At 41.1% G+C, this 24,821-nt stretch overlaps 1 protein-coding gene across 2 annotated transcripts in view; it reads right to left on the bottom strand.

Moving 5' to 3' along the window:
- Window positions 1-10,907: 10,907 nt before the first annotated feature.
- The window catches only part of LOC137095296 (actin-binding protein WASF2-like), a 174,293-nt gene continuing 160,379 nt past the window's right edge, over window positions 10,908-24,821 (bottom strand). For both annotated transcript variants that reach the window (XM_067461760.1, XM_067461761.1), the window contains 2 exons: window positions 21,599-22,095; window positions 10,908-12,918 (listed from right to left, as the gene is read on the bottom strand). In XM_067461760.1, coding sequence (XP_067317861.1) covers window positions 12,761-12,918; window positions 21,599-22,095 — 655 coding nt within the window. In that variant the 3' untranslated portion in view covers window positions 10,908-12,760. The remainder of the gene's footprint in view (window positions 12,919-21,598; window positions 22,096-24,821) is intronic.

The following is a 24,821-nucleotide window of genomic DNA, read 5'->3' as shown; positions in this document are numbered from 1 at the left end:
CTGTGTTGGTCAGTGACTGGTGTTCAGTTTCTGTTTTTCCATAAAGCATTAGATTATCTATGTACAGCAAGTGGGAATTTTTTGATAAATTTCTTATTGCTTGGTCGCCCAGGTTTGTTTTCTGTAGAATTACTGTCAGTAGGATCAATGTAATGATGAACAACAGTGACAATGAGTTGCCTTGAAAAATTCCACACTTCATGTTAACAGTTTCAAAGCTTTCATTGCCCACAAACAACCCAGTTTTCCATTGTTTCATTGCAGTGAAGTTGCTAATGTTTTTAAAAAACCCAATGACATCCAGACATCTGGTTATCTAGCTAAGTGGCAGTGAGTCAAATGCCTTTTTTTTGTAATCTATCATCATCATCCCACTTATCTCTCCTGAAGGGGGACATGAGAGAAGCCTCCTCGCAGGATTGCAAGACATCCGGGCGTCCCCTGGGCAATATCTTCATAGATAGCTGATTCTCTCACTCCAGAAGAAACCAGAAGTGACTTGCAGCATGCAAACAAGCAAGCAAAACAACCAAGGAACTTTTCAGGACCAACTATGACAATAATCTCAATCAACACTTAAGGCATTTCAGATGCCAAAGAACAACTGCTCTATGAACTGTGCCAAGATAAGAAATGTGATGTGCTGTGTGTCCAAGAAACACACAGGGATGAACAACAGAAATGACCCAAAGTTCCAGGAATGATCCTAGTAGCGGAAAGACCACATGTGCAGTATGGAAGTGCTGTCTTTGTCAAACCAGGCCTCCAAGTCAGCAGTGCCCACAACACTGAAGAAAACAATATAGAAGTTATAACGGTAGAGCTTAATAACATCACAATCATCTCTGTGTACAAGCCCCCAAATGAAGAGTTCTGTTTCTTCTCCCCCGAGAACTTTGATAGGCACCAAAGGGCAGTAGTAATTGGCAACTTTAACAGCCATAGCCATGTATGGGGCTATGCTCAAGAGAACAGAAATGGAGAGGCTGTCCTCTCCTGGTCTGAACTGCACAAACTACCACTCATCCATGATAGTAAGCTCCCACCATCCTACAACAGCAGGAGATGGCACCGAGGATATAACCCCGACTTCTTATTTGTGAGCCACGGCTTTGCACAGCAATGCACTAAATCAGTGGGACCATCAATTCCAAACACACAGCACCGACCAATAGTATGCAAATTGTTCCCAACAATAAGGCCTCAGGAAATTCGATTTAAATGCAGATTCAACTTCAGAAAGGCAGATTGGACTAAATTCTCAGATATGTTAGATGACATGATCACATCAGTCGTGCCAATCCCTGAGAAATACGAGCACTTTATTGAAATCACATAAACCTGCTCACAGGCCTCTATACTGAGAGGCTGTAGAACCAACTACCTTCAGGGCATTACTCCTGAAACAGCTGCCTTGTTGGAAAACTATTACAGGCTCCATAACGAAGACCCATTTAGTGAGCAAACCCTTCAGTCAGCGCAGAGTATTGTGTCCTCCATCCCTGAAGCCAAGAAAGAACAGTGTATAAAGCTGATCACAGAGGTCGACATGGGCAGGAGCAGCCAGAAGGCATGGAGGCTGCTAAGATGGTTGAGCAATGACCCCTCACAAACTAATACCCATGCCAACATAAAGGCAGATCAGATAGCACACCAACTCTTGAAGAATGGGAAACCCAACCTTGCCACCAAAGTAGGAAAGAAACCAATAGCCAGACAACCAGAGTGAGAACAATCTTCATGAGAAATCTTTTACACCTACTGAATTGGACATGGCTCTCAATAAATGTAAAAAAATGGCAAAGCAGCTGGATGATCTATGGATGGAACAAATCAAGAACTTTGGCCCAAAAGCAAGGTGCTGGCTGCTGGAGTTGATGAACACCTGCACTGCATCCTGTCAGATCCCCAAAATCTGGAAGAAAGCAAGTGTCATCGCCATCTTGACGCCAGGCAAAAACCGTAATGACCCAAAAAGCTACAGACCAATCTCCCTGCTGTGCCACCTCTACAAAGTTCTGGAGAGACCTATTTTGCATAGAATTATGGAAAAAATAGATCCATGTCTGATCCCACAGCAAGTTGGCTTCAGGAAAGGCAAAAGCTGCACATCGCAAGTGCTGAGCCTGACTCAGCACATAGAAGATGGCTTTGAAAGGCAGCAGATCACAGGAGCTGTCTTCATAGACCTGTTAGGGGCTTATGATACTGTGAACCACCACCTCCTCCTGAGAAAAATGTATAATATCACAAAGGACTACCACTTCACCCGCCTCATAGGAAACCTTCTACAGAACAGGAGCTTTTTGTTGAGTTCCAGGGCCAGAGAAGCAGATGGCGGAAACAGAAGAATGGCCTGCCTCAGGGGAGTGTGCTTGCTCCATCCATGTTCAACATTTACACAAATGACCAGCTACTGCCAGAAGGGATGGAGAGCTTCATCTATGCTGATGATCGTGCCATTACTGCTCAAGCAAGGAGATTTGAGATGGTTGAACAGAAGCTCTCCGAAGCTCTAAGTGCCCTTGCTGCCTATTATAGGGAAAACCAGCTGATCCCTAACCCATCTAAAACACAGATAAGTGCTTTTCATCTCAAGAACAGACAAGCATCCCGAGCTCTGAGGATCACCTGGGAAGGAATCCCCCTGGGGCATTGCAGCGCATCCAAATACCTGGAAGTCACCCTGGACCAGGCTCTTACCTACAAGAAGCACTGCATGAACATCAAGCAAAAAGTGGGTGCTAGAAACAATATCATACAAAAGCTGACTGGCACAACCTGGGGATCACAACCAGACACAGTGAAGACATCTGCCCTTGCGCTATGCTACTCTGCAGCTAAGTATGCATGCCCAGTGTGGAACACATCTCACCACACTAAAACAGTGGATGTGGCTCTTAATGAGACATGCCGCATTATCACGGGGTGCCTGCGCCCTACACCACTGGAGAAATTACACTGTTTAGCCAGTATTGCACCACCTGACATCCGCCAGGAAGTAGCAGCCAATAGTGAAAGGACCAAGGCAGAGACATCTCCAGCTCATCCCTTGTTTGGGTATCAGCAAGCATGTCAACGACTTAAATCAAGAAATAGTTTTCTAAGATCTACAGAGACACTTGCTGAAACACCTCAGCAAGCGAGAGTCTAAAAGTGGCAGAACCCAGAACCTCAATCAATGGCTTATACCAAATGAGAGACTCCCCCCTGGGCACACAAAAAACTGGGCGACCGGGAAAGTGCTGAACAGACTGCACTCTGGCACAACGAGATGCAGAGCCAACCTCAAGAAATGGGGCTACAAAGTGGAATCCACAACATGTGGAGAAGAGCAAACCACTGACCACCTGCTGCAATGCAACCTGAGCCCCGTCACATGCACAATGGAGGACCTTCTTGCAGCAACACCAGAGGCACTCCAAGTGGCCAGCTACTGGTCAAAGGATATTTAATCAACTACCAAGCTTGGAAACTCTGTTTTGTCTGTTTGTTAAAAATCTGTTAAAAATGTAATACAATTGTCTGGTTGCTACTGACTATAAATAAATAAATAAATAAATAAATAAATGAAATATCTCCTGAAAGATGTCCTAGGACTTGCAGTCCAGCAAGATCTCGTCACATGGTCCCCATACCTTCTGCAAATTCAAGATGTGAGTTCCCTTATTTACAAAGAAATAACAAGAGTACAACCGTAAATTGGCTAGAAAGAATTTATTATTTTTTAAAAAGTTTACATAGTAAAAAGTATATGCAAGTCACATTGAAACTTTACAAAAAGTCTCCCATGAAAAGAGAGAGGCAGGACTGGAGAGATTATAAAAGTAATTATTGAAAAAGTCTGAATTAAGAACTGCAATCACAGGCAATAAGATGATCTAACTCCTTACAAACACTAATGCTGATCCTTCCCTTCTTCACACGAGATGAACAGGCTATAGTCTGGCATTGAGCAATCAAACTTGTACAATATAGATATAGTACTGGCCACAGGACTGGGCAACAGTGGAGGCATTACTGCACTTGCTCCTGGTGAAACAGATTTCCTTGCATCTATCCTATATATATATATATATATATATATATATATATTATTAAGTTTTATAAATTACAGCAAAAGTGGGGGAATAATTCAAGAAGATAGAAAAGTAGGAAAATTAAGAAGATACCGTCAATAACCCCCATGTGAAAAAGTAAGAAATGCAAAAAAATAAATAAATCCTAAAATAAAAAGAAAATCAAGAAGTCAAAAATCAAAAAGTCAAAAATTAAAAAGTTGGACTTCCTTCTGATTCTGCCTGTTCAGTCTCTTCTTTAATCCATGTCTTATATTTAATCCAATTTACATCATCGTTATATCCTCAGTACGGTTATAAGTCCTTATAATTAGTTTCAATATAATCATCAATTATTGACCAGTTAGTCTGTTTGATTGGATTGCCTGTATTCTTTTTTAATAAAAAGGTTAACTTATCCATGTCCTTAATTTCATTCACCTTATTTATCCAGAGGAGTTTATCTGGTATTTCTTTCAGTTTCCAAAGTTTCGCAGACAATTCTAGCGGCTGTTGTCATATACGTGAACAGAATATCCTCATTCGAATCTAATTTTATATCAGCATCTACAATTCCCAATAGGTAGTATTCTGCTTTTCTTGGAAATTTTTTATTGAGTATTTTTTGCATTTCTTCATGAATATCTTTCCAATACTTCTGAGATTCTACACAGCTCCACCATAGATGGAAAAAGCTGCCTTCATGCACATTGCATTTCCAACAAGCTTTTGATACGTCCTTGTACATATGATTTAGTTTAATTGGGGTCATGTACCAGCTATGAAACATTTTCATCCAATTCTCCTTTAAGTCCGTTGCATAGGTGTATTTGATTTTTTCTTCCACATTATTTCCCAGTCACACATTGCTATAGGTCTTTTAAAGTTTTCTGCCCACTTCACCATGCAGCCTTTTATTAATTCGGTCTCCGTTGACCATTCTAATAATTTTTCATATAGTTTTGTGATGACTCTGCATTGGATATAGACAATGCTAACAATGATAACTGAACAACAAATAAAGCTTTTTTCTTTGAATGCGAATGGTCTCAATTCTCCAAATAAAAGGAAAGCATTGTTTAATAAATTACGGCCCACTTAACAAATAAGAAAATTGGTAAAATATACTACTCCTCTTTTGAAAAAAAGAAAAGGGGAGTAACTTTATATATCAAAGAAACTTTACAATCGGAATTAACCTTTAAGGATCAGGAGGGAAGGTTTTTGGTGGTCACAATCCTATCGGGCAATCAAAAAATACTAATTTGTAATATATATGCCCCCAATGGGCCTAAAACCAAATTTGTGGAGAACCTTAAGGGGAAATTGGATGAAGTGGATTTTGGTGACCTCATCCTTCTGGGTGATTTTAATGGAATACTTAATAGTCAACTTGATGAAACAAAAATTCCAAAAAAAGGTCCCAAGGGAAAAACAGTTACTCTGCCAATTTTTTTATGGATTTAAAAGATGACCAGATGTTAGAAGATGTTTGGAGATGGAGAAATCCCTCAAAAAAGGACTATACATTCTATTCCCATCTACACCACACGTGGTCAAGAATAGACATGTGCTGGGCCACAAAAAATGTCATTACAAAGGTTTGGGACATAAATATTTTGCCAAGAGATATTTCAGACCATGCTCCCCTAGAAATTATTCTTAATCAAAGAAAATTAAAAGATGGAGACTAAACAAGAATCTAATGAAAATGGAACAAGATATAAAGAAATACAAAGAGATTATTAATACATATATGGAAATAAATAACAATCTAGATACTCATCATAATGTAATATGGGATGCCTCTAAAGCTGTTTTAAGAGGTCATTTCATCCAACACAATTCTAGAAAATATAGACTCAGACAGAAAGATCTAAAAGAAATACTGAACAAACTAAGAGCTAAAGAAACTGAACTGAAGATTAAACCTGGGAATAAAGCTATCCTTAAAGAAATTGAACTGTTGCATCAGAAAAGACGTAATATAGAAATAGAGGAGCAAGCTAAACATTTAAAGTTTTTAAAACAAAACCAATTTGAAAATGCAAATAAAGCAGGTAAATGGCTGGCAAAACAATTCAGAAAAAAGAAGCAGGCCCAACGAATAATTAAAATAAAAAAAGAGAATGATGAGGTAACGACTGGCAGTGAGATTTTAAAGGAATTTAAAATATGCTATGAAAAACTCTACGCGAGTGATAAAATCTCAAAACAGGATATAACGGAATATTTAAGTAAATTTAAGATCCCCAAAATTACGGATGTCCAAAGAGAAGATTTAAATAGAGACATTATGGAAGAGGAGATTGAAGCGGCCATAATGAAAATGGATGCAAATTAAGTGCCAGGACCAGATGGCTTCACCACTGGGTACTATAAAAGTTTTAAAAAGGAGCTTATGCCAATATTAAGGAAAGTAATGAATGGGGTATTCCTAGACCAGGGAATCCCAGAAACGTGGAACTCTGCAGAAATAATAGTTATTCATAAAGAACAGACAGAACCATCGGATGTACGAAATTATAGGCCCATTTCACTTTTAAATGTGGACTATAATATTTTCACAAATATTCTGGCCGAAGATTAAAGAACTTTCTAAGCAGTTGGATAGGGGATAACTATTCTCAAGTTATCTTTCATATTCCTTTTAGGTAAGAAACCAACTTGTTCCTCCCCCTATGATTGAATATTTTGAAGCTAACCCCCAAAAAGAATAATTGGAATAATAGAGAATCCACGAGAGAACATTAAAAACTGGCTAAGCAGTATAGAAGAATTTGGCAAACTGGCAGGCTTTAAATTAAATAAACAAAAAACTACTATCTTAACGAAGAATATGACAAAAGAGAAACAAGAAGAATTAAAAGAAATTATGGGCCTTTTAATCGTAAGTAAGATGAAATATTTGGGCATCTGGATTACTCCAAAAAATGCTCAGCTCCTCTCCAATAATTATGAAAGACTATGGAAGGAAGTACTAAGAGACCTGGAGAAGTGGAGATTTTTAAACCTATCTCTTATGGGAAGAATTGCATTGATTAAAATGTCGGTGCTTCCAAAATTACTCTACCTGTTCCAAAATATACCTATAATAAGAAACATTCATATATTCAAAGATTGGACAAAAGACAAAAGAAATTTGTCTGGATGGGGGTAAAAGCTAGAATAAAATATCAAGTTTTGACAGATTAAAAAAAATTTGGATTTCCCAATCTCAAACTGTACCACGAAGCATGCGCTTTGATTTGGCTAAGGGAATGGATCACACTAAAGAGAGAAAACCTTCTTACGCTAGAAGTTCATGATCTCCGAGTTGGCTGGCATGCTTACGTCTGGTACGGAAGAGAACAGAAGGAAAGAAATTTTGAAAACCACTTTGTCCGCTCCTCACTAATTAGAATTTGGGATAGATACAAAAAATATTTTTATTCAAAAATACCTCTTTGGATCTCTCCTGTGGAAGCCAAACAGAGAAGGTTATTGGGTTGGACAATTTGGCCAAACTATAAAGAACTTTTAATAAACGACTCAATGGAATTGAAATCTCAAGTAGAAATAAATCAAAGTTTTCCAAAGATTACGTGGCTGAGCTATTTACAATTAAAGGAACAATATAACCAAGATAAAAAGCTGGGTTTCCAAACTAGGGAAGTATTCTGGGATAAATTCTTAAAAACTGAAACAAAGTGCATCCTTGCATCTATCCTGAAGGCTAGAATGGATCACTGCCAAGCCTAGCGAGATTCCAGGCTCATGGTAGTTTCTTAATGTAGAACAAAATAATCGCTTTTCATCTATCAACACTGTGAAAACGAATTTACGCATTCATATAAGATTTCACAGTGTTAGCCATATCCCAGTGTTCTGGCATGGAGGTCACCAACAAAGATAACAAGCTTTTACACTGGTTAATATGCTGAGATACCTGTACAACAGGCATGGGCAAACTCTGGCTCCCTAGGTGTTTTGGACTTCAATTCCCATAATCCCTAACAGCTCCAGGCCCTTTCCATTCCCCCCTCAGGTACTTAAGTGACTGAGGAAGAAAAGGAAGGGGCCTCAGGCTGTTAGGAATTGTGGAAGTTTAAGTTTACCCATCCCTGCTCTACAAGATACTCTTCCTGCATAGCAGGGGTTTGGACTAGATGGTCCATGTGGTCCCTTTCCAACTCTATGATTCTATGATTTTAAGGTATCATCCTTTATCAGCATGGCACCCTCCAGGTGGTGTTAAATTTTGATTCCTACCATCCATGCACAACACACAGACTAGATGTGCTGGCCATGCATGGTAAGAATTGTGGGTCAAGCTATACAGAGGACAGTGGACTGGGAAAGAAAGCCCCAAGTGACGTAGAGCTGTCCTTCTATGTCTACACTTTTGTTGCAGCTTAGCCCCCGTGATCAATCTGAAATAATTAATCTTATCAATATAATTATGTCATATGAAATAAGGCACTTAAAGAAATCATTTACCATCCCAGACAGGACAACCAAACAAAAATGTTAGGGTTTTTTTTTAATAAGTCAAATGAATCACGTTAAAAGCTGCAATAAACAAAAATCAAATTCCTACCCCTTTCCTACACCAAGATAATAAAAATAGACAATAAACAAAAATTAAATGTAGCTCAGTTTGAGTCTCTGAAGGTATAAACAGCCTGTTAAAAGGACAGAGTTTCCTTTACTCAGGCATGTCGTTTAAGAACAGGCACATTTTAAGCGTTTGTATTGTCAAAGGCTTTCATGGCTGGAATCACTGGGTTAATCTGAGTTTTCCGGGCTGGATGGCCATGTTCTAGAAGTATTCTCTCCTGACATTTCGCCTGCATCTATAGCAGGCATTCTCCGAGGTTGTGAGGTCTGTTGGAAACTAGGCAATTGGGGTTTATGTATCTGTGAAATGTCCAGAGTGGGAGAATTAGCAGGACTAATGTTTCAGGACAAGACACTACTAATTATTTTAGATTCCCAAAAAATTCAAGGAAGTTCTTTTCCCACTTGAAAATGACTGCAAACACAAAGTGGGACGTGGTATGTGAAGGCCATATTACATGGCGAATGGACCATAAGTGGCTTAAATAGGCCAGAAGCTGTGTTGGCTTGTTCTATCTATGAATGATGCAATCTGGGCAAACAATTTCTTCTTCCAGAGCAGTGGTTCTCCACCTATGGGTCCCCAGATGTTTTGGCCTTCAACTCCCAGAAATCTTAACAGCTGGTAAATTGGCTGGGATTTCTGGGAGTTGTAGGCCCAAACCTGGGGACCCACAGGTTGAGAACCACTGCTTCAGGGCATTCAGGTAAAATCTGCAGATTGTTCTCTGGGAGAGCACTACACTCCTTTATATAAGGCCAAAGGAAACCCAGTGACATTTATGAGAGGGAAGATGGAGCCATTAATGGTTCCTGGAGTCTTGGGTGAAGTCCTTCTCTTGGGTTTCGTTTCAACAGTAATCTACACTCCCCCCCCCCCCCCGATTAATCAAGTCATTCGTCTGTTCAGCTCTGTACTATTTATATTAACTGGCATTGGCTCTTAAGACACTGGGCTTAAAGCTGACCTTAAAAACTATGGCATAGTCACAGAGAACTGGGAAGACCTGGCCCTTGAGCACTCTAACTGGAGATCAGCTGTGACCAGCAATGATGTGGAATTTGAAGAGGCACAAATGGAGGGCGGAAGGGAGAAACGGGTCAAGAGGAAGAAGGTAGGGAACAAGCTTGTTTTCTGCTTCCCTGGAGACAAGGACGCGGAACAATGGCTTCAAACTACAAGAGAGGAGATTCCATCTAAACATGAGGAAGAACTTCCTGACTGTGAGAGCCGTTAAGCAGTGGAACTCTCTGCCCCGGAGTGTGGTGGAGGCTCCTTCTTTGGAAGCTTTTAAACAGAGGCTGGATGGCCATCTGTCAGGGGTGATTTGAATGCAATATTCCTGCTTCTTGGCAGGGGGTTGGACTGGATGGCCCATGAGGTCTCTTCCAACTCTTTGATTCTATGATTCTAGGTGCGTCAAGCCAACCCTAACCAAGATTGCCTTCCACCTGGAAACAGATGCCCTCACTGCAGAACAACATCTACATATCCACCGCCAAGACACTACACTTGGAAGGCCATCATACTTGAATAACGAGGGATCGCCTAAGTAAAGGAAACTGAGGTACTGATATTTTCCAACTCTAACTAGAGATATAAAGAATGTGGGAACTTGTTCATGCAGAGAAGATGCTGAACAACAGAGACCTAATATTCTATCTACTGCTGGACTACAAAAAGAATTAGCATACCTATCAAAATGTTTAGAAAGTTAAACACATTCTGGGAACCTCAGGTTGATATTATGAATGTTCTTACCTCTATTTCCTCAAATTGTGTTGCCAACTCAGATTGAAACTGCCACTCAGTATGATATTAGTGAGGTGGAAGAAGAGCCTCACTAACTAACACAATCTCAAGTCTTGAAGTGATGGATCCAACACAACTGTGGATAACCTGTCCATTACAAATTATTATGAATATGAGCAACAGGATTTGTTTCATGCAGTGTCTGAACTATGCATTCCAAATCACAGGAGATACAGATGCTTCAAGGATAAATGTTTGATGTGAATGACAGTAATTGGTCTCTGCTGGTCCGTTAAAACACCGTCTTCCTTAGAACCAAATGAAATGAATATTCTAGAACAGGCCTGGGCAATCTTGGGCCCTCCAGGTGTTTTGGATTTCAACTCCCACAATTCTTAACAGCCTCAGGCCCCTTCCTTTCCCCCCTTAGTCGCTTAAGTGGAAAAGGAAAGGGAAAATGAAAAGGAAGGAGCCTGAGATTGTTAGGAATTGTGGGAGTTGAAGTCCAAAACACCCGAAGGGCCCAAGTTTGCCTATATCTGTCCTAGAAGCATTTTGACATGCAACTTGTGCTCTAAATTTAGAATGATTTTGAAGTGAGAAAACCACCAACAAGAGCCAACTTAGTAGTTTTAAGATACTGAAAGAATACATTCAAGGCTGTACAGTGCTGCACACAAAAGCACCACAATTCCTACAAGGAATGTCTGAGGGAACTTTGCCAGAGTAGTTTATTATGAATTCTTCCTACTGAGGCTTGAAATTCAGCCTGAGGCAAATTCTTGGTTCAAGGATTTGAAAATGCGGGGCCCTCCATATTTCTGGACTCCAACACTGCACAATCATCCAGATTGACTATGGTGACTAATAATAATAATAATAATAATAATAATAATAATAATTTCCTCTTGACATTAAGTCGAGTCGTGTCTGACTCTGTGGGATGGTGCTCATCTCCATTTTTAAGCCGAAGAGCTGCCGTTGTCCATAGACGCCTCCAAGGTCATGACTGCATGGAGCACCATTACCTTTCTGCAGAAGCAGTACCTATTGACCTACTGACATTTGAATGTTTTCAAACTGCTAGGTTGGCAGAGGCTGGAGCTAACAGCAGGAACTTACTCTGCTCCATGCATTCAGACTGCCAACCTTTTGGTCAGGAAGTTCAGCAGCTCAGCAGTTTAACCTGCTGCACCAGAGGGCCCACAACAATAATAGTAGTAATGCTATATTTATAACCCGCCCTATCTCCGCAAGGAGATTAGGGCTGACAGGAGTAACAACCCAAAAACCACTAGAAGGCCACATTTTCCCATCCTTGCTTTGGTCCCTTGGCTAAAGAAACATGGAGCTCTGACATAAAAAAAACCAGGCTTCTCAGCAGCAGCATTAGCTTAAGAAAGAGAAGGCAGGAAGTCTTACAAGGCATACTGTAATGCAGTGGTTCTCAACCTGTGGATCCCCATGTGTTTTTTGCCTACAACTCCCAGACATCCAAGCCAGTTTACCAGCTGTTAAGATTTCTGGAAGTTGAAGGCCAAAACATCTAGAGACCCACAGGTTGAGAACCACTGCTGTAGTGAGAAATGAAGGGCAGGTAAAGATAGTAATTTCAGATCAGTAAAAAGGTATGAGGGCACTCTAATGGAACTGAAAACCAGCATATTCATTTTGTAGGGGCCCAGCATTAGTCACTAATAAAGGTCTTTTGAGTATCCTCAAAAATTTTGAGTATCCTCAAAAATCATGCTAGGGCTTATTTTCAGGGTAGGTCTTATTTTAGGGGGTAAAGGATATGATACAACTCTTAAACATTCATTTTAGGTTTTAAAGTTAGCATTCAAGAAAACTGTAAATGAAATGGAGTGGGAATAGAAAGGTTGAGTCTTTTAATGAAATCTAACTGGGTAAGAATACAAGCCACTAGGTTAATGGCATAGTTCACTGTTATGTCTTTCCAATACTCAACATACAGCTACAAAGACAGAGCATTGCCTTTAGAATTATCGCCTGTCAAGATGCTTGCCATTCCGACAAACACTTTTTGATTGCAAAAGCACCTGCATTGGTAAGTCTCTTTAAAAAGTATCTTCTTAACCCAAAATACACCTGCAAATAGACTTTGCCAACTCCCTGAGAATCTGTATATCTACGGAAAAGTTGCATTTTCCTCCTTGCTAGGAAGGAGGCAATATTCCCAAAGAAAAATAATGACTTGGAAGTTTGATATCTTGATCTTTGGTTATTAGTCAAGGGGGACGGGGTGGTGAGAGTGTGGAGGTTTAGCAATCTGGAAGTTATGTGAATTTCACTCTCTGCCTCCAAAAAAGCCTGAATGGCCGGTGGGGATTTAATCAGACCACTCGTCCTCATCGAACTCTGAAGAATCATCCTCTGAATCGCTGTATTCTACTGCAATGCGGCGTGAAAGGATGGTTGCCACATCATTGCCCACAACATCTCGCTTCTCTTGTTCACTCTGCTCCTCGACTTTGCGAAGCTGGAAGCCTGGCAAGCAAAGTAGGAAGGTTACTAATTGCTCTTCCTAGGGAACAGAGGCTTTTAATAATGTCTTTTGCGAAGCCCCAGAAGAGACTACACGAAGTTTGAAAGCAAACCCACATCTTGATAAAAACTTATAAACGCCCATTACAGGAGGATTTCCAATATGACCAAATGAAAAATGGCAAGTAGTCTGAAAGTCTGTGAACCAGTGCCTTATGTTAAATGTTTAAAAGGAGACAGATAAAAAGACAATGTTGAAGAATACCTGAAACTTTAATGTAGACTGGCTATAAAATCAAATCAAATCATTTATTTCGGTCATTGACCAGAACAGGAAACAATCACATTTTCATACAAACTTGGTATGTTTGGTACATTAAAAATAGAAATATAATGACTGAAGCACAATATGGGTGAGGGAGCAGAAGGGAAGGGGAAACGGTAAAAACATACAATGCCCAGATCCATCACCAAATTGTAGATTCAGAGAAGAAGATTACTGGACACACAATTAACTTTTGGAACTAGTCATTCCCTGACGGATTTTGTATGCTGCTGCACAGAACTTTGCAACATTATAGGTTGTAGCTGAATTAATATCTGCAAGTAGCATGGAGGTATAAAATTGTCCTGAATGGCCTGGGTACTTGTATAACAGAGGTAAGATAAGCGTGGCATGGATATCCCTATAGAACGGGCACTGAAGGAGCACATGTTCTATTGTTTCTACATGACCCAAGTCACAGGGGCAGAGTCTCTCTGGGAAAGGGATCTTCCGGTAGCGGCCTTCGAGTACAGCTGATGGGAGAGCGTGGCATCGAGCGTAGACTGGCTATGTCAATCACAAAAGACTCTGAGTAACAGGAAAGCATTGTGTTCTCAAGCAACAATATATATGGTAAGCCGAAGTTTTTCAGACCCTTTAGTGGCATGAAAAACCCTCCCTCAGCTTATATTGGAGTCAAACCAGGCAGCGGAGCCTACAGGCCATTGCTTGCAATTTATATTTTTCTCTCATCTTCCCTCCCTAAACAGTGTGTTTTCTTTTTTGCTTCTACTCTGCTTCTCCTCCCAAGCTGGAATGTTTTGAAAAGAGAAGGAGTGGGTGAGAAGCCCTTGCAAATCAGGAATATCCATTAATCTTCTGAAAGCATTTTCCACTAAAATATTTGTTCATCTCTCCTACAGATATACAGGCATTTCCCCCTGCAAGCCTTTGCAATCCCTATGCACATATATGTGTATCTATTAAATTTATACGTTAAGAATTAATAGATACAAATATACATCAATATACTTATTAATTTTACATATACACATTAATTTTATATATGAATTTCCCCTCATATGTTTACAGGTCTTTGCAAATCCTATAGACAGATATTGATAAATATATAGTGGTACCTATATATCTGTATAACTGTGTGTATGTATGTGTGTGTACATGTATATGTATATATGTATATGTATATAATTTTATATATGAATTTTCCCCACATGTTTGCAAGTCCTTGCAAATCCTATATAGATAACGGCTCCAATCAACACCTCATTCAATACAGACATCTTGTCTAGTTTCAAGCTGTAAAACTTGTTCAACTCCCTGCCTCCCAGGAGACTTATGAGCAAGAAATGAGTAAGAGCTTCTTCTTATAGTGAGATAAGCATTGGACGCAATGCACCATTACAGGTGGGACTATGTCAGCTGTTTGACTGGCCCTAAAGGCCCACCAGGGAAAAAAAATGAAGACCCTTGTTTCTCACAATACGTATATTCGGAGTCCAGGTTGCAGTTTCCCCCCTCTTTAATTTATGCAAATGTCTCAACCAACAGGTCAAACATTCAAAATATATAGGTTGCTTACCTGTAAACGTAGTTTCCCTAGTGGTCACCTGTGTATTTGCACATATGGTATTATTCCTGCGCGCGCACAGGCAACAACAACACTTATTTTAATCCTACGTTCCTCCTGCCATCTCAGCACTTTTAATACTGTACCCACTGCTCTGGCTGGCCCAGTTTTAAAGTGTCCTGATGTATTGTTACTGCTGTTGTTATTTTGCTTAACTATTTGATTTGCTTTTGTTTTGCTGTTGTGTTATGTTTTGCTGTACTGTGTTTCTGAGGCTTCGGCCTGTGTAAGCCGCATCAAGTCCTTCGGGAGATGCTAGCGGGGTACAAATAAAGTTAATAATAATAATAATAATAATAATAATAATAATAACGGAAAGGTCTCGATACAATGACAGAGCAGCCCCACGTGGTCACCGTGATTTGCACATATGGTATTATTCCTGCGCGCGCGCAGGCAACAACAAAAAGGTCTCGAGACTACAATGACAGTTAGAGCAGCCCCCGCCCACTTCTGCCCCTCTATAAATAGCCCTCAGAAGGGGCTGCGTCCAGTTCTTCCAGCGCTAAAAAGCATCCAGAAGTCCTGAGGCATGACAAATAATGAAGAGGGGAGGATGGGCGGGTTGTGCAAATACACAGGTGACCACTAGGGAAACTACGTTTACAGGTAAGCAACCTATATTTTCCCCACGTGGTCACCGTGATTTGCACATATGGTAGACTAGCGAGCTGCTAACCTAGGATGGTGGGCGTCATGCCACAGCTGAAAACAGTACAGCTTTCCTGAAAGCTGCGTCCTTCTTTGACAACACATCTAGCTTGTAGTGCTTCACAAAGGTCATTGGCCTGGACCAAGCAGCTGCTCGGCAGACTGCATCAAGCGGGACTCCTTTCATAAACGCCATCGACGTCGCCACAGCTCTCGTGGAGTGCGCCTTAACCTGTAAAGGTAAGTCTTTCCCACACAAACGATAAGCAAGTCTAATAGTTGACACTAACCAGGAGGAAAACCTCTGAGAAGAGACAGGAAGGCCCAAAGCGTCCTTCCTATATTTCAAAAACAGTCTTGTGTATTTTCTATACTGCTTAGTTCTATCTATATAGTAAATAAGCGCCCTACGCACATCTAACAAATGCAGCCTCTTCTCTAAAGGAGAGACAGGATCCTGGAAAAAGGCTGGTAACACTATTTCCTGCGATGTATGGAATCTACTCGTGGCTTTTGGGAGGAAAGAAATGTCAGTTCTTAAAACAACCTTATCCTTATGAAACCTCACATAAGGATAATCACATCTTAAAGCGCACAATTCTCCTGCCCTCCGGGCTGACGTAATAGCAACTAGAAAAGCTGTTTTCCAGGACAAATAGGTTATATCTACAGTCGCTAAAGGTTCAAAAGGTGGTTTAGTCAATGCTGTGAGCACCAGTTCTAGGCTCCACGGAGCAACAACTGGCGACACTGGCGGTTTCAAATTCTTCAGACCTTTCATAAAGAGGGACACCAATGGGTCGGCGAAGCAAGACGGCAAATTCACCTTCCTCCTAAACCAAGAGAGGGCTGCTAGGTAGCACTTCAATGATGACCAAGACAGCCCTTGATCTACCAAGTGTGCTAAAAAATCTAAAATCAAGGAAACTGGTGCTTTAAGGGGTTCAATATTCTTTTCTGAAGCAATTTTTGTAAATCTTTTCTACTTGTAAACATAAGATCTTTTTGTGGATTGTCTCTGGGCTGCCTCCATAATTTTCCTTACTGGCGTAGAAAGTGGTGCTACATGGTTTATTGGACTGGGAATATGCGCCATGCTGTTAACTTCAAGCTGTGAACATCCGGGTATAGCACCCAACCATCCTGTTCTGACAATAAGTCCTCCCTCCTTGGTAGTAGCTTGAAAATCCCTCTGGACATCTGAAGGGCCAGGGAAAACCAAGGCTGCCTTGGCCACCAAGCAGTTATCAGTATATCCCGTGCCTGATCGTGTAGTAACTTCGACACTACTCGAAGTATGATGGGAAATGGCAGGAACGAATAAATCCACCTTTCTCCCCAGTGCATCAGGAAAGCCACGCCAAGGCAGTTCGGTATTGTGTTTCAGTATTCCCGAGCACAGAACAGTCGACATTGACTGTTCCTTGCCGATGCAAAAAGGTCTATCTCTGGTTCGCCCCAAGCCTGAAAGAGTAGAGCTGTCACCCATCTGTTTAACATCCACTCATGGTGAGCGAGAGGATTTCTGCTCAAATAATCCGCCAGTACATTCTGCTCCCCTGACAGATGAATTGCTAACAGGTGAGTGACCCGATCTATACACCAGTTCCAAATTCTGAGTGTTATATCTAGTAACCCCTTGGAATGTGTTCCTCCTTGTTTGTTTATGTAAAACATAACGGTGGTGTTGTCCGTTACTAATTGGACTACCTGATCTTTCAGAACCGGTTCGAATGACTTCAAGGCCTTTTCTACTGCAAGCAGTTCTAGGAGGTTTATATGACAGTCGGCCTCTAGTGCTGTCCAAGTCCCCTGGGTTGTTAACTCGTCCACATGAGCTCCCTACCCCATGAGAGAGGAGTCCGTGGTTAAAATTTTTAAAGGCCTGAACTGTTGGAACGGCAGACCAATACACACATTCTGGCGCTCTGACCACCACATTAGTTCCCTGCGTTGCTCCATAGGCAAAGATAGGTGCATATTGGAACTGTGTAACAACGGGTTGAAAACCGATAGGAACCAAGACTGAAGTGGTCTGAGATGGAGCTGTGCATGCGGAGTCACTGCAGTCGGTGACGCCATGTTGCCTAACAGGATCTGGACCTGTTTTGCTTTTACAACATCTCGCTTTACTACTTGCAGCACTAAGTTTTGTAACTTTGTGAAACGCTCTTCTGGTAGATATGCCTTCTGCGTCTCCGAATCCAAAAGGGCTCCAATGAACTGCATTCGTCTTGAGGGAATGAGATTGGATTTCTCCCAGTTCACTATCAGACCTAGGGACTGGAGAAGAAATAATGTTTTGCTTATATGAGAAATCAATTTTTCTTTCGAATTTGCTACTATCAGCCAATCATCTATATACGGATAAACCGTTATTCCGGTCGTGCGGAGGTAAGCCGCTACCGTGGCCATACATTTAGTGAAAACCCTTGGGGCTGTGGCCAAACCAAACGGTAACACAGTGAAATGGTAAGCATGGTTATCAACCATGAAGGCTAGAAATCTAGTGTTGCATATTAATTGAGATATGAAAATAAGCATCCTTCAAATCCACCGTTGCAAACCATACGCTTTTATTCAACAAAGGGAGGATTGTCTTAAGAGACACCATTCAAAACTTCTTAGTACTTATAAACCTACTGACTCCCCTCAAATCCAATATTGGACGTTGACCTCCTCCCTTTTTAGAAACCAGAAAGTACCTAGAGAAAAAACAGCGTCCATAGAAAGATGGAGGAACTGGACATATTGCTCCTTTAGAGAGCAAGGTAGTAACTTCTTCTAACAATGTGGGAGATGAAGGCGTGACCTTAACAAAACCCACTGATGGCAATTTATCAAATTCAATTAAATAACCGTCTTTAACAATTTGTAATACCCAAGAGTAGGTAGTAATACTAGACCAAACATCAAAAAATGGAGCTAATCATGCTCCGAAAAAAGGGAGGTCAGATTTCCTAACATTGACATCCTTACAGGACGGAATGCAACAAACTGGAACAGGAACAGAAGAAATGTAATCAAATATTTCAGGTATTCCCTCAACGGGAGGGATAGTGTCAAAAATGCTGCTTGTTTCCCCCTGAGTGGTTGGGCTTATTCTGATACGGTTGAAACCTATTCTTTGCTCCGTATGACTGCTTCCTTGGAAAATATGGTTTATTGTTCTGGGGGGCGCGCTGCCGTTGTTGATTTCCATAGAAATTACCGGTGTTTCTTCTGTAATATGGCGATGATGATGTCTGCCAACGGGACTTAGGTTGGAAATAACCTTGACGCGGGAAACCATAAATCTGCATAGTCTTATTCATTTCTTGGTTATGTTTAAGCTTTTCATCAGTTGTTGGGTGAAATAAGCCCTCCTCGTGTATCGGGAGATGTTCAGCGAGAGTACGTCCCTCTTCTGATAGAGCAGAAGCCCGCAGCCAAGCATGTCGCCTTATCGCAGTGGCATTGTTGAATATTTTCCCCGCTGTCTCTGCCATATGTTTAGCAAAATGTTTCTGAAATTTTGCTAATAAGGTAGCCTCCGAATGGAATGCTCTTGGCAAGCGTTGTTCATCCTCAGGTAAGAAGTCAATGTATGGCAACACCTTGTTCCAAAGAAAAGTCTGATACGCGCTCATGTATGTGGCATAATGAGCCATCCTGGTGTAAAGTCCAGCTGCCATGTGGGCCTTCTTACCCATGGCATCTATCTTTCTCCCTTCTTTATCCGAAGGTGTTGGATTCAACTTCTTAGCCTTTTGTCCATTACCCACTTCTGCTATCACTGTATTAGCAACCGGTGGTTTAGTTATCCAGTTTGCGGAGGACAAGTCCAATCTATAAAGATTATCCACTCTCTTTGGCATTGCTGGGGCTAAAGAAGCCCTCAGTGTTTTTTGCTAATTTCAGCAAGTATGGTAATGTTGGGAGTGCAGTTGTAACAATAGAATCTTGTTGTTCCGCAGGGAACATAGGATCATCCACCGATTCCGGTGGTTTGGGCGTTGGTAATTCAAGCACACGAATCATCCTAGTCAGTAAAGATGCAAATTTAGTATAGTCCTCATTCGTTGCATCATTCTCCTCATCCCTGATATTATCTTGGACTAATTATATCTTCATAAGAGGAGTCTGAATCATCCAATTGAGTCAACTCATGTGGAATAGTTAATAGATGCTCTTGGGCATCCATATTTTCTGGAGGTGGAACTGGAGGTTCTTTAGATCTCTTTGAATGTACTCTCCTTGAGTGTCTAGATTCACCATTTACAGCATTATTTTTATTTATATTTACAGCAGACCCAGTTGGATGCCACTGTGTGGGCATTGGGGCTCCGCAATAAATCATTTGTCCATTTGGCGCTACTTGACAAAAGCCTCCTTGAGGCATCATGGGAGGAGGTGGTGGGCATTGGCCCCCTTGGCTCATAAAGGGAGCAATAGGCATTGATTGCTGGTTCCAGTAGCCGCACGACTGAGACATGCTAGGCTGTGGATCAACTCCTGATGAAATAGGAGCACTCCCCCGGCTCCTATAGCCCCTCCGATGACGCTTCATTGAAGGGGAAGAGCTAGAGGAGGAGTCGGAGGAGGAGCTTGAGCTCGACGTCGAGCGGCTCCGACGTCGACGCCCTCCGCTCTTCACTGCGCTTCTAGAGGGAGCACGGTCCCTAGCGCGCCTCGGGCTCTTATTTTGAAGCTCTATTGGAGGAGAAGGTGCTCTCGACGTCGACTCCAGGCTGCTGCCCAGGGCTCGAGCAGGTTTCGCCGTGGACATAGAGAAGGTAAAGGATTTCTCCTTTGTAACTTGCAAGGCTCTCGAGCCCGCATCGGAAGCAAACTGAAGGGTCGCCCCTTCATTTGTTTGTATTGCATCATCAGTATGCACCACGGAAGCCATTTTGTTTGGCGGCTGGTGAATTAAAACCGCTTCTGCCTCTTTAAAGGCTTTTTGCGGTTTGTCTTTATTTGAATGAGCAATTTGAACCGCTTCACCTTCGTTGGAGGGCTTGCTAGGCTTAATTTTCTTAATTTTAATTACTTTCTTCTTCCTAGTTGATAGATCTGATTTCTCTACTTCAGCGGCTTGCTGATTCTCAGTAGTTTTTACAGGCAATAAGGCCTGTTCATACAATGCTGCTTTCAGACGCAATTCTCTATTTTTCCTGGTTTGCGGTGTGAAAGCGGCACAAATCTAACATGCCTGAGAGAGATGTTCTTCCCCCAGGCAGACCAGACAATGAGGATGTGTGTCGTTGTCCGGGTATTTGTTTGGGCACGACACACATTTCTTAAAAGAAGTAGTAGCCATTATCCTTAAAATAAGTTGTCCCTTCCGTTGCTGCTTTTTTGCGGATAGGAAGAACTGGACGCAGCCCCTTCTGAGGGCTATTTATAGAGGGGCAGAAGTGGGCGGGGGCTGCTCTAACTGTCATTGTAGTCTCGAGACCTTTTTGTTGTTGCCTGCGCGCGCGCAGGAATAATACCATATGTGCAAATCACGGTGACCACGTGGGGAAATTACCCATATTTCATACAAATGCAGATGTTACCAAAATTGTTTCACCTCTGGGTTATTGAAAGTTTTTTGGGCTGTATAGCCATGTTCCAGAAGCATTCTCTCCTGATGTTTCACCTGCATCTATGACAGACATCTTCAGAGGATACCTGCCATAGATGCAGGTGAAATGTCAGGAGAGAATGCTTCTGGAACATGGCCATACAGCCCAAAAAACTTACAACAACCAATGATTCCGGCCATGAAAGCCTTCGACAATATATTGTTCCACTCCTCCTTTGGTAGAAAAACTGTACTCTAGATCACTGCTTCTGAAACTGTGGGTCTTGGCCTTAAATGAGGTCTCTCAGCTCAATACTAAAAGAAAATTTGGCAACAGTACAAGGTTTCTAAACACCACCCAATTACATGAACCTGTTTAGCAGAAAAGTACAGTGTTTACAGTGGACTCTTCAGAAAATGCTTCAGCTGTACTCCACGAAAAAGAAAATCAGTCTGTTATCTAGCCTTGTGCATGCCAATTCATTATAAAAAATATTTGGTTTTTATACCTCTTTTATATCTACATACCTGAAATCATGTAAAAAATTTAAAACAAAAAAAGACTTACCTTGACGAATAGCAGAAAGCAAGTCACTCCTCACCTCACTAACAGCAGGCAGTGAGGATTTGGGCTTGGAGAACACTGAATCTGACTGTGGAAGAGGAGCTTCTGAGCCATCCATGCCACCAAAAGATGAAGGAGGACCAGGTGGGGGTGGAGGAGGGGGAGGTGCACTGCCTGCCTGTTGGGGCAACCTGGGCAGAGGAACAATGGCATACTCGACTGCTGGAGGCAGCGGTGGAGGAGGAGCCGCAAAATCTGGGTGAGGTGGGAATGAGGGTAGAGATGGCGAAGGTGAGATGCCTGCATTTTGAAAGTCTGCAAGTGGAGGAGGCGGGGGGACGCCTGCCATGGGTGGTGGCGGCGGTGCCGCAGGAGGTGGTGCAAAGCCTAGCCTGGCCTCTTGGTGTGAGCCCACAGGAGGAGCAGGTGGGGGGTGGGTTGGGCTGACGAGACTGGACTTTCTCATCCCTCCAGAAATACTTTGGTTGTGTTCTGGATAGCTGTTGGAAGAGAGATTGGAAAGGAAAAAGACAGACAGAATGTTCAAATTAGTATTGCAGGTCTCATTAGCAGAGCATGGACAAAAAAATCTACTGTGCATCCAAGAAAGCAGTCCTTGCTACTGACCACAGATATCAGAAGAGCTGCAAGACCGAGAACAAGCCATGAGAATCACTCAGATCCACTCAGAGGAAAAGTGTGCTTACCATACATCAAGGGAACCACTGGCCATATAGGGAAGCTAAATTTTTTTTAATTTAGTGATAGGAATTAAAAGATGTTAGCCAAATCCACACACAAAAAAAGAAAATGGAAGGTATAATAAGTATGATAAAAGATAAAACAGGTAAAATATATAGAACTATGAAAGAAAAATTGAAGGGTTTCGAAGAGTTTTACAATGAATTATACCAAACAAAAGCTAGCTCCATAGAAGCAATTAGGAAATATGTGGAGGAAAATTGGGAGAGTAAGTTGGAGGAGAAAGATAAAGAATTATTGGAACAACCTATTAAGAAGACAGAAATAGAAGAAGTTATTAAGAATTTAAAAGCTGGGAAAGCTCCAGGTTTGGATTGTCTGGGAACAGAATATAATAAAAGTTTTAGAGAAGTTTTGATTTCAAAATTATTAGAATTGTATAACGGAATAATGAAAGGAGATAAGATACCACAATCATGGAGGAAGTCATTAATAATATTAATACCAAAACCTGATAAAGATTTAAAAGACCCAGGGTCATATAGGCCCATATCGTTAGTTAATCAGGATGCAAAGATTTTATCTGCTATAATAGCCAATAGAATGAGTAAATGCATTTACAAGTATATTAAAAAAGATTAGTGTGGGTTTGTAAAAGGATGACAAATGTCAAATTTGATAGGGAGAGTAAATTTGTTTGGCTCAAGAGAAGAAGATAAAATTAGGGATATTATCATTAGACATTTTTAAGCTTTTAATTGTGTGGAATGGGGGACATTAAGGGAGATCATGAATAAATTTGGAATGGGAAGTAGAATAAAAGGAATATTAGAACAATATTTTTCAAGAAATTCAGCAGTTGTAACTATAAATGATGGAGTGACAAAAGAAATAAAAGTGACAAGGGGAACAAGACAAGGTTGCCCTCTATCATCAATTTTGTTTGCTATGGTGATAGAATTATTTGCAAAGAAATATAGGAAATATAAGAACTTAGAAGGGCTAGGAAAAAAGGAAAAACAGAAGGTGAGTCTATTTGCCGATGATACATTGTTATTTATTAAAAAATAGTAAGTAAAATGGATAAAAGAAAGGATCATTTAGAGATATTTTGGGAAAACAACAGGCTTACAAGTTAATTGGAACAAGTCAGAAATGATGCTATTTAATTATACAAAGAAAGAAGAAAAAGATTTTACAGAACAGAGTAAAATGGGAATTAGAATTAAGAATAAATTAAAATACTTAGGAGTACTAATAACAAAGGATTTAAAAGAAATGGAAGAGGTAAATGTAGTAACATTGAGAAAAGTTGTTCAAAAAACATTAATAGATTATGAAAATATACATTTATCTTGGTTTGGAAGGATAGCATTAGTAAAAATGAAAATACTTCCAAAGATAAATTTTATATTTAGGATGCTGCCACTTCAAATTACAGAAGAAGAGCTAAATAGATGGCAACAAATGATAAATAAATATTGTAATGGTAGTAAAAGAAATCTCCAGCAAAGGATCACCGCCTTGTCATGGCGCTGGAGCTTGAGCACCTCAATGATGTCATGAGCGAAACTGTGAAGGGCCACCCAAGACGGGACAGTCGTGGCAGAGAGGTCAGACCAAGCGTGATCCCTGGGGAAGGCAATGGCAAACCACCCCAGTATCCTTGCCAAGAAAACTAAATGGACCAGTACAACCAGAGATATGTCAGTATGCAATTGGAAGATGGGACTCCCAGGTCGGAAGATGGCCAAAATGCTACTGGGGAGGAGCAGAGGATAAGTTCAACTAGCCCCAGATGTGATGACACAGCCAAAAGGAAGGCTAGCGGCCGAAGGTACTGGAGGTGAACGACGAATCCGATGTTCTAAAGATCAACACACATTCCATAGGAACCTGGAATGTAAGATCTATGAGCCAGGGCAAATTGGATGTTGTTATTGGTGAGATGTCAAGACTAAAGATAGACATTCTGGGGGTCAGCAAACTGAAATGGACTGGAATGGGCCACTTCACATCAGATGACCACCAGATCTACTACTGTGGACAAGAAGAACATCGAAAAATGGAGTAGCCTTCATAATTAATAAGAAATTCGCTAAAGCAGTGCTTGGATACAACCCAAAAATGACAGAATGATCTCAATTCGAGTGCAAGGAAAGCCTTTCAACATCACAGTGATCCAAATATACGCCAAAACCACAGCTGCTCATAGATCAGTTCTATGAGGATCTGCAGAACCTACTGGACAATACACCAAAAAGAGACATTATTTTCATTATAGGAGACTGGAATGCCAAGGTGGGAAGTCAAATGATAACTGGGATCACAGGCAAGCATGGTCTGGGAGAACAAAATGAAGCGGGACACAGGCTGATAGAATTTTGCCAGGAAAACATGCTGTGTATAACGAATACTCTCTTCCAACAACCTAAAAGACGGCTTTATACATGGACCTCACCAGATGGTCAACACCGAAATCAGATTGACTACATCCTTTGCAGCCAAAGGTGGCAGATATCCA

This window comes from Anolis sagrei, chromosome Y (genome assembly GCF_037176765.1).
Source record: "Anolis sagrei isolate rAnoSag1 chromosome Y, rAnoSag1.mat, whole genome shotgun sequence".
NCBI lineage: Eukaryota > Metazoa > Chordata > Lepidosauria > Squamata > Dactyloidae > Anolis > Anolis sagrei.
This window is presented reverse-complemented; position numbering and strand designations above follow the sequence as displayed.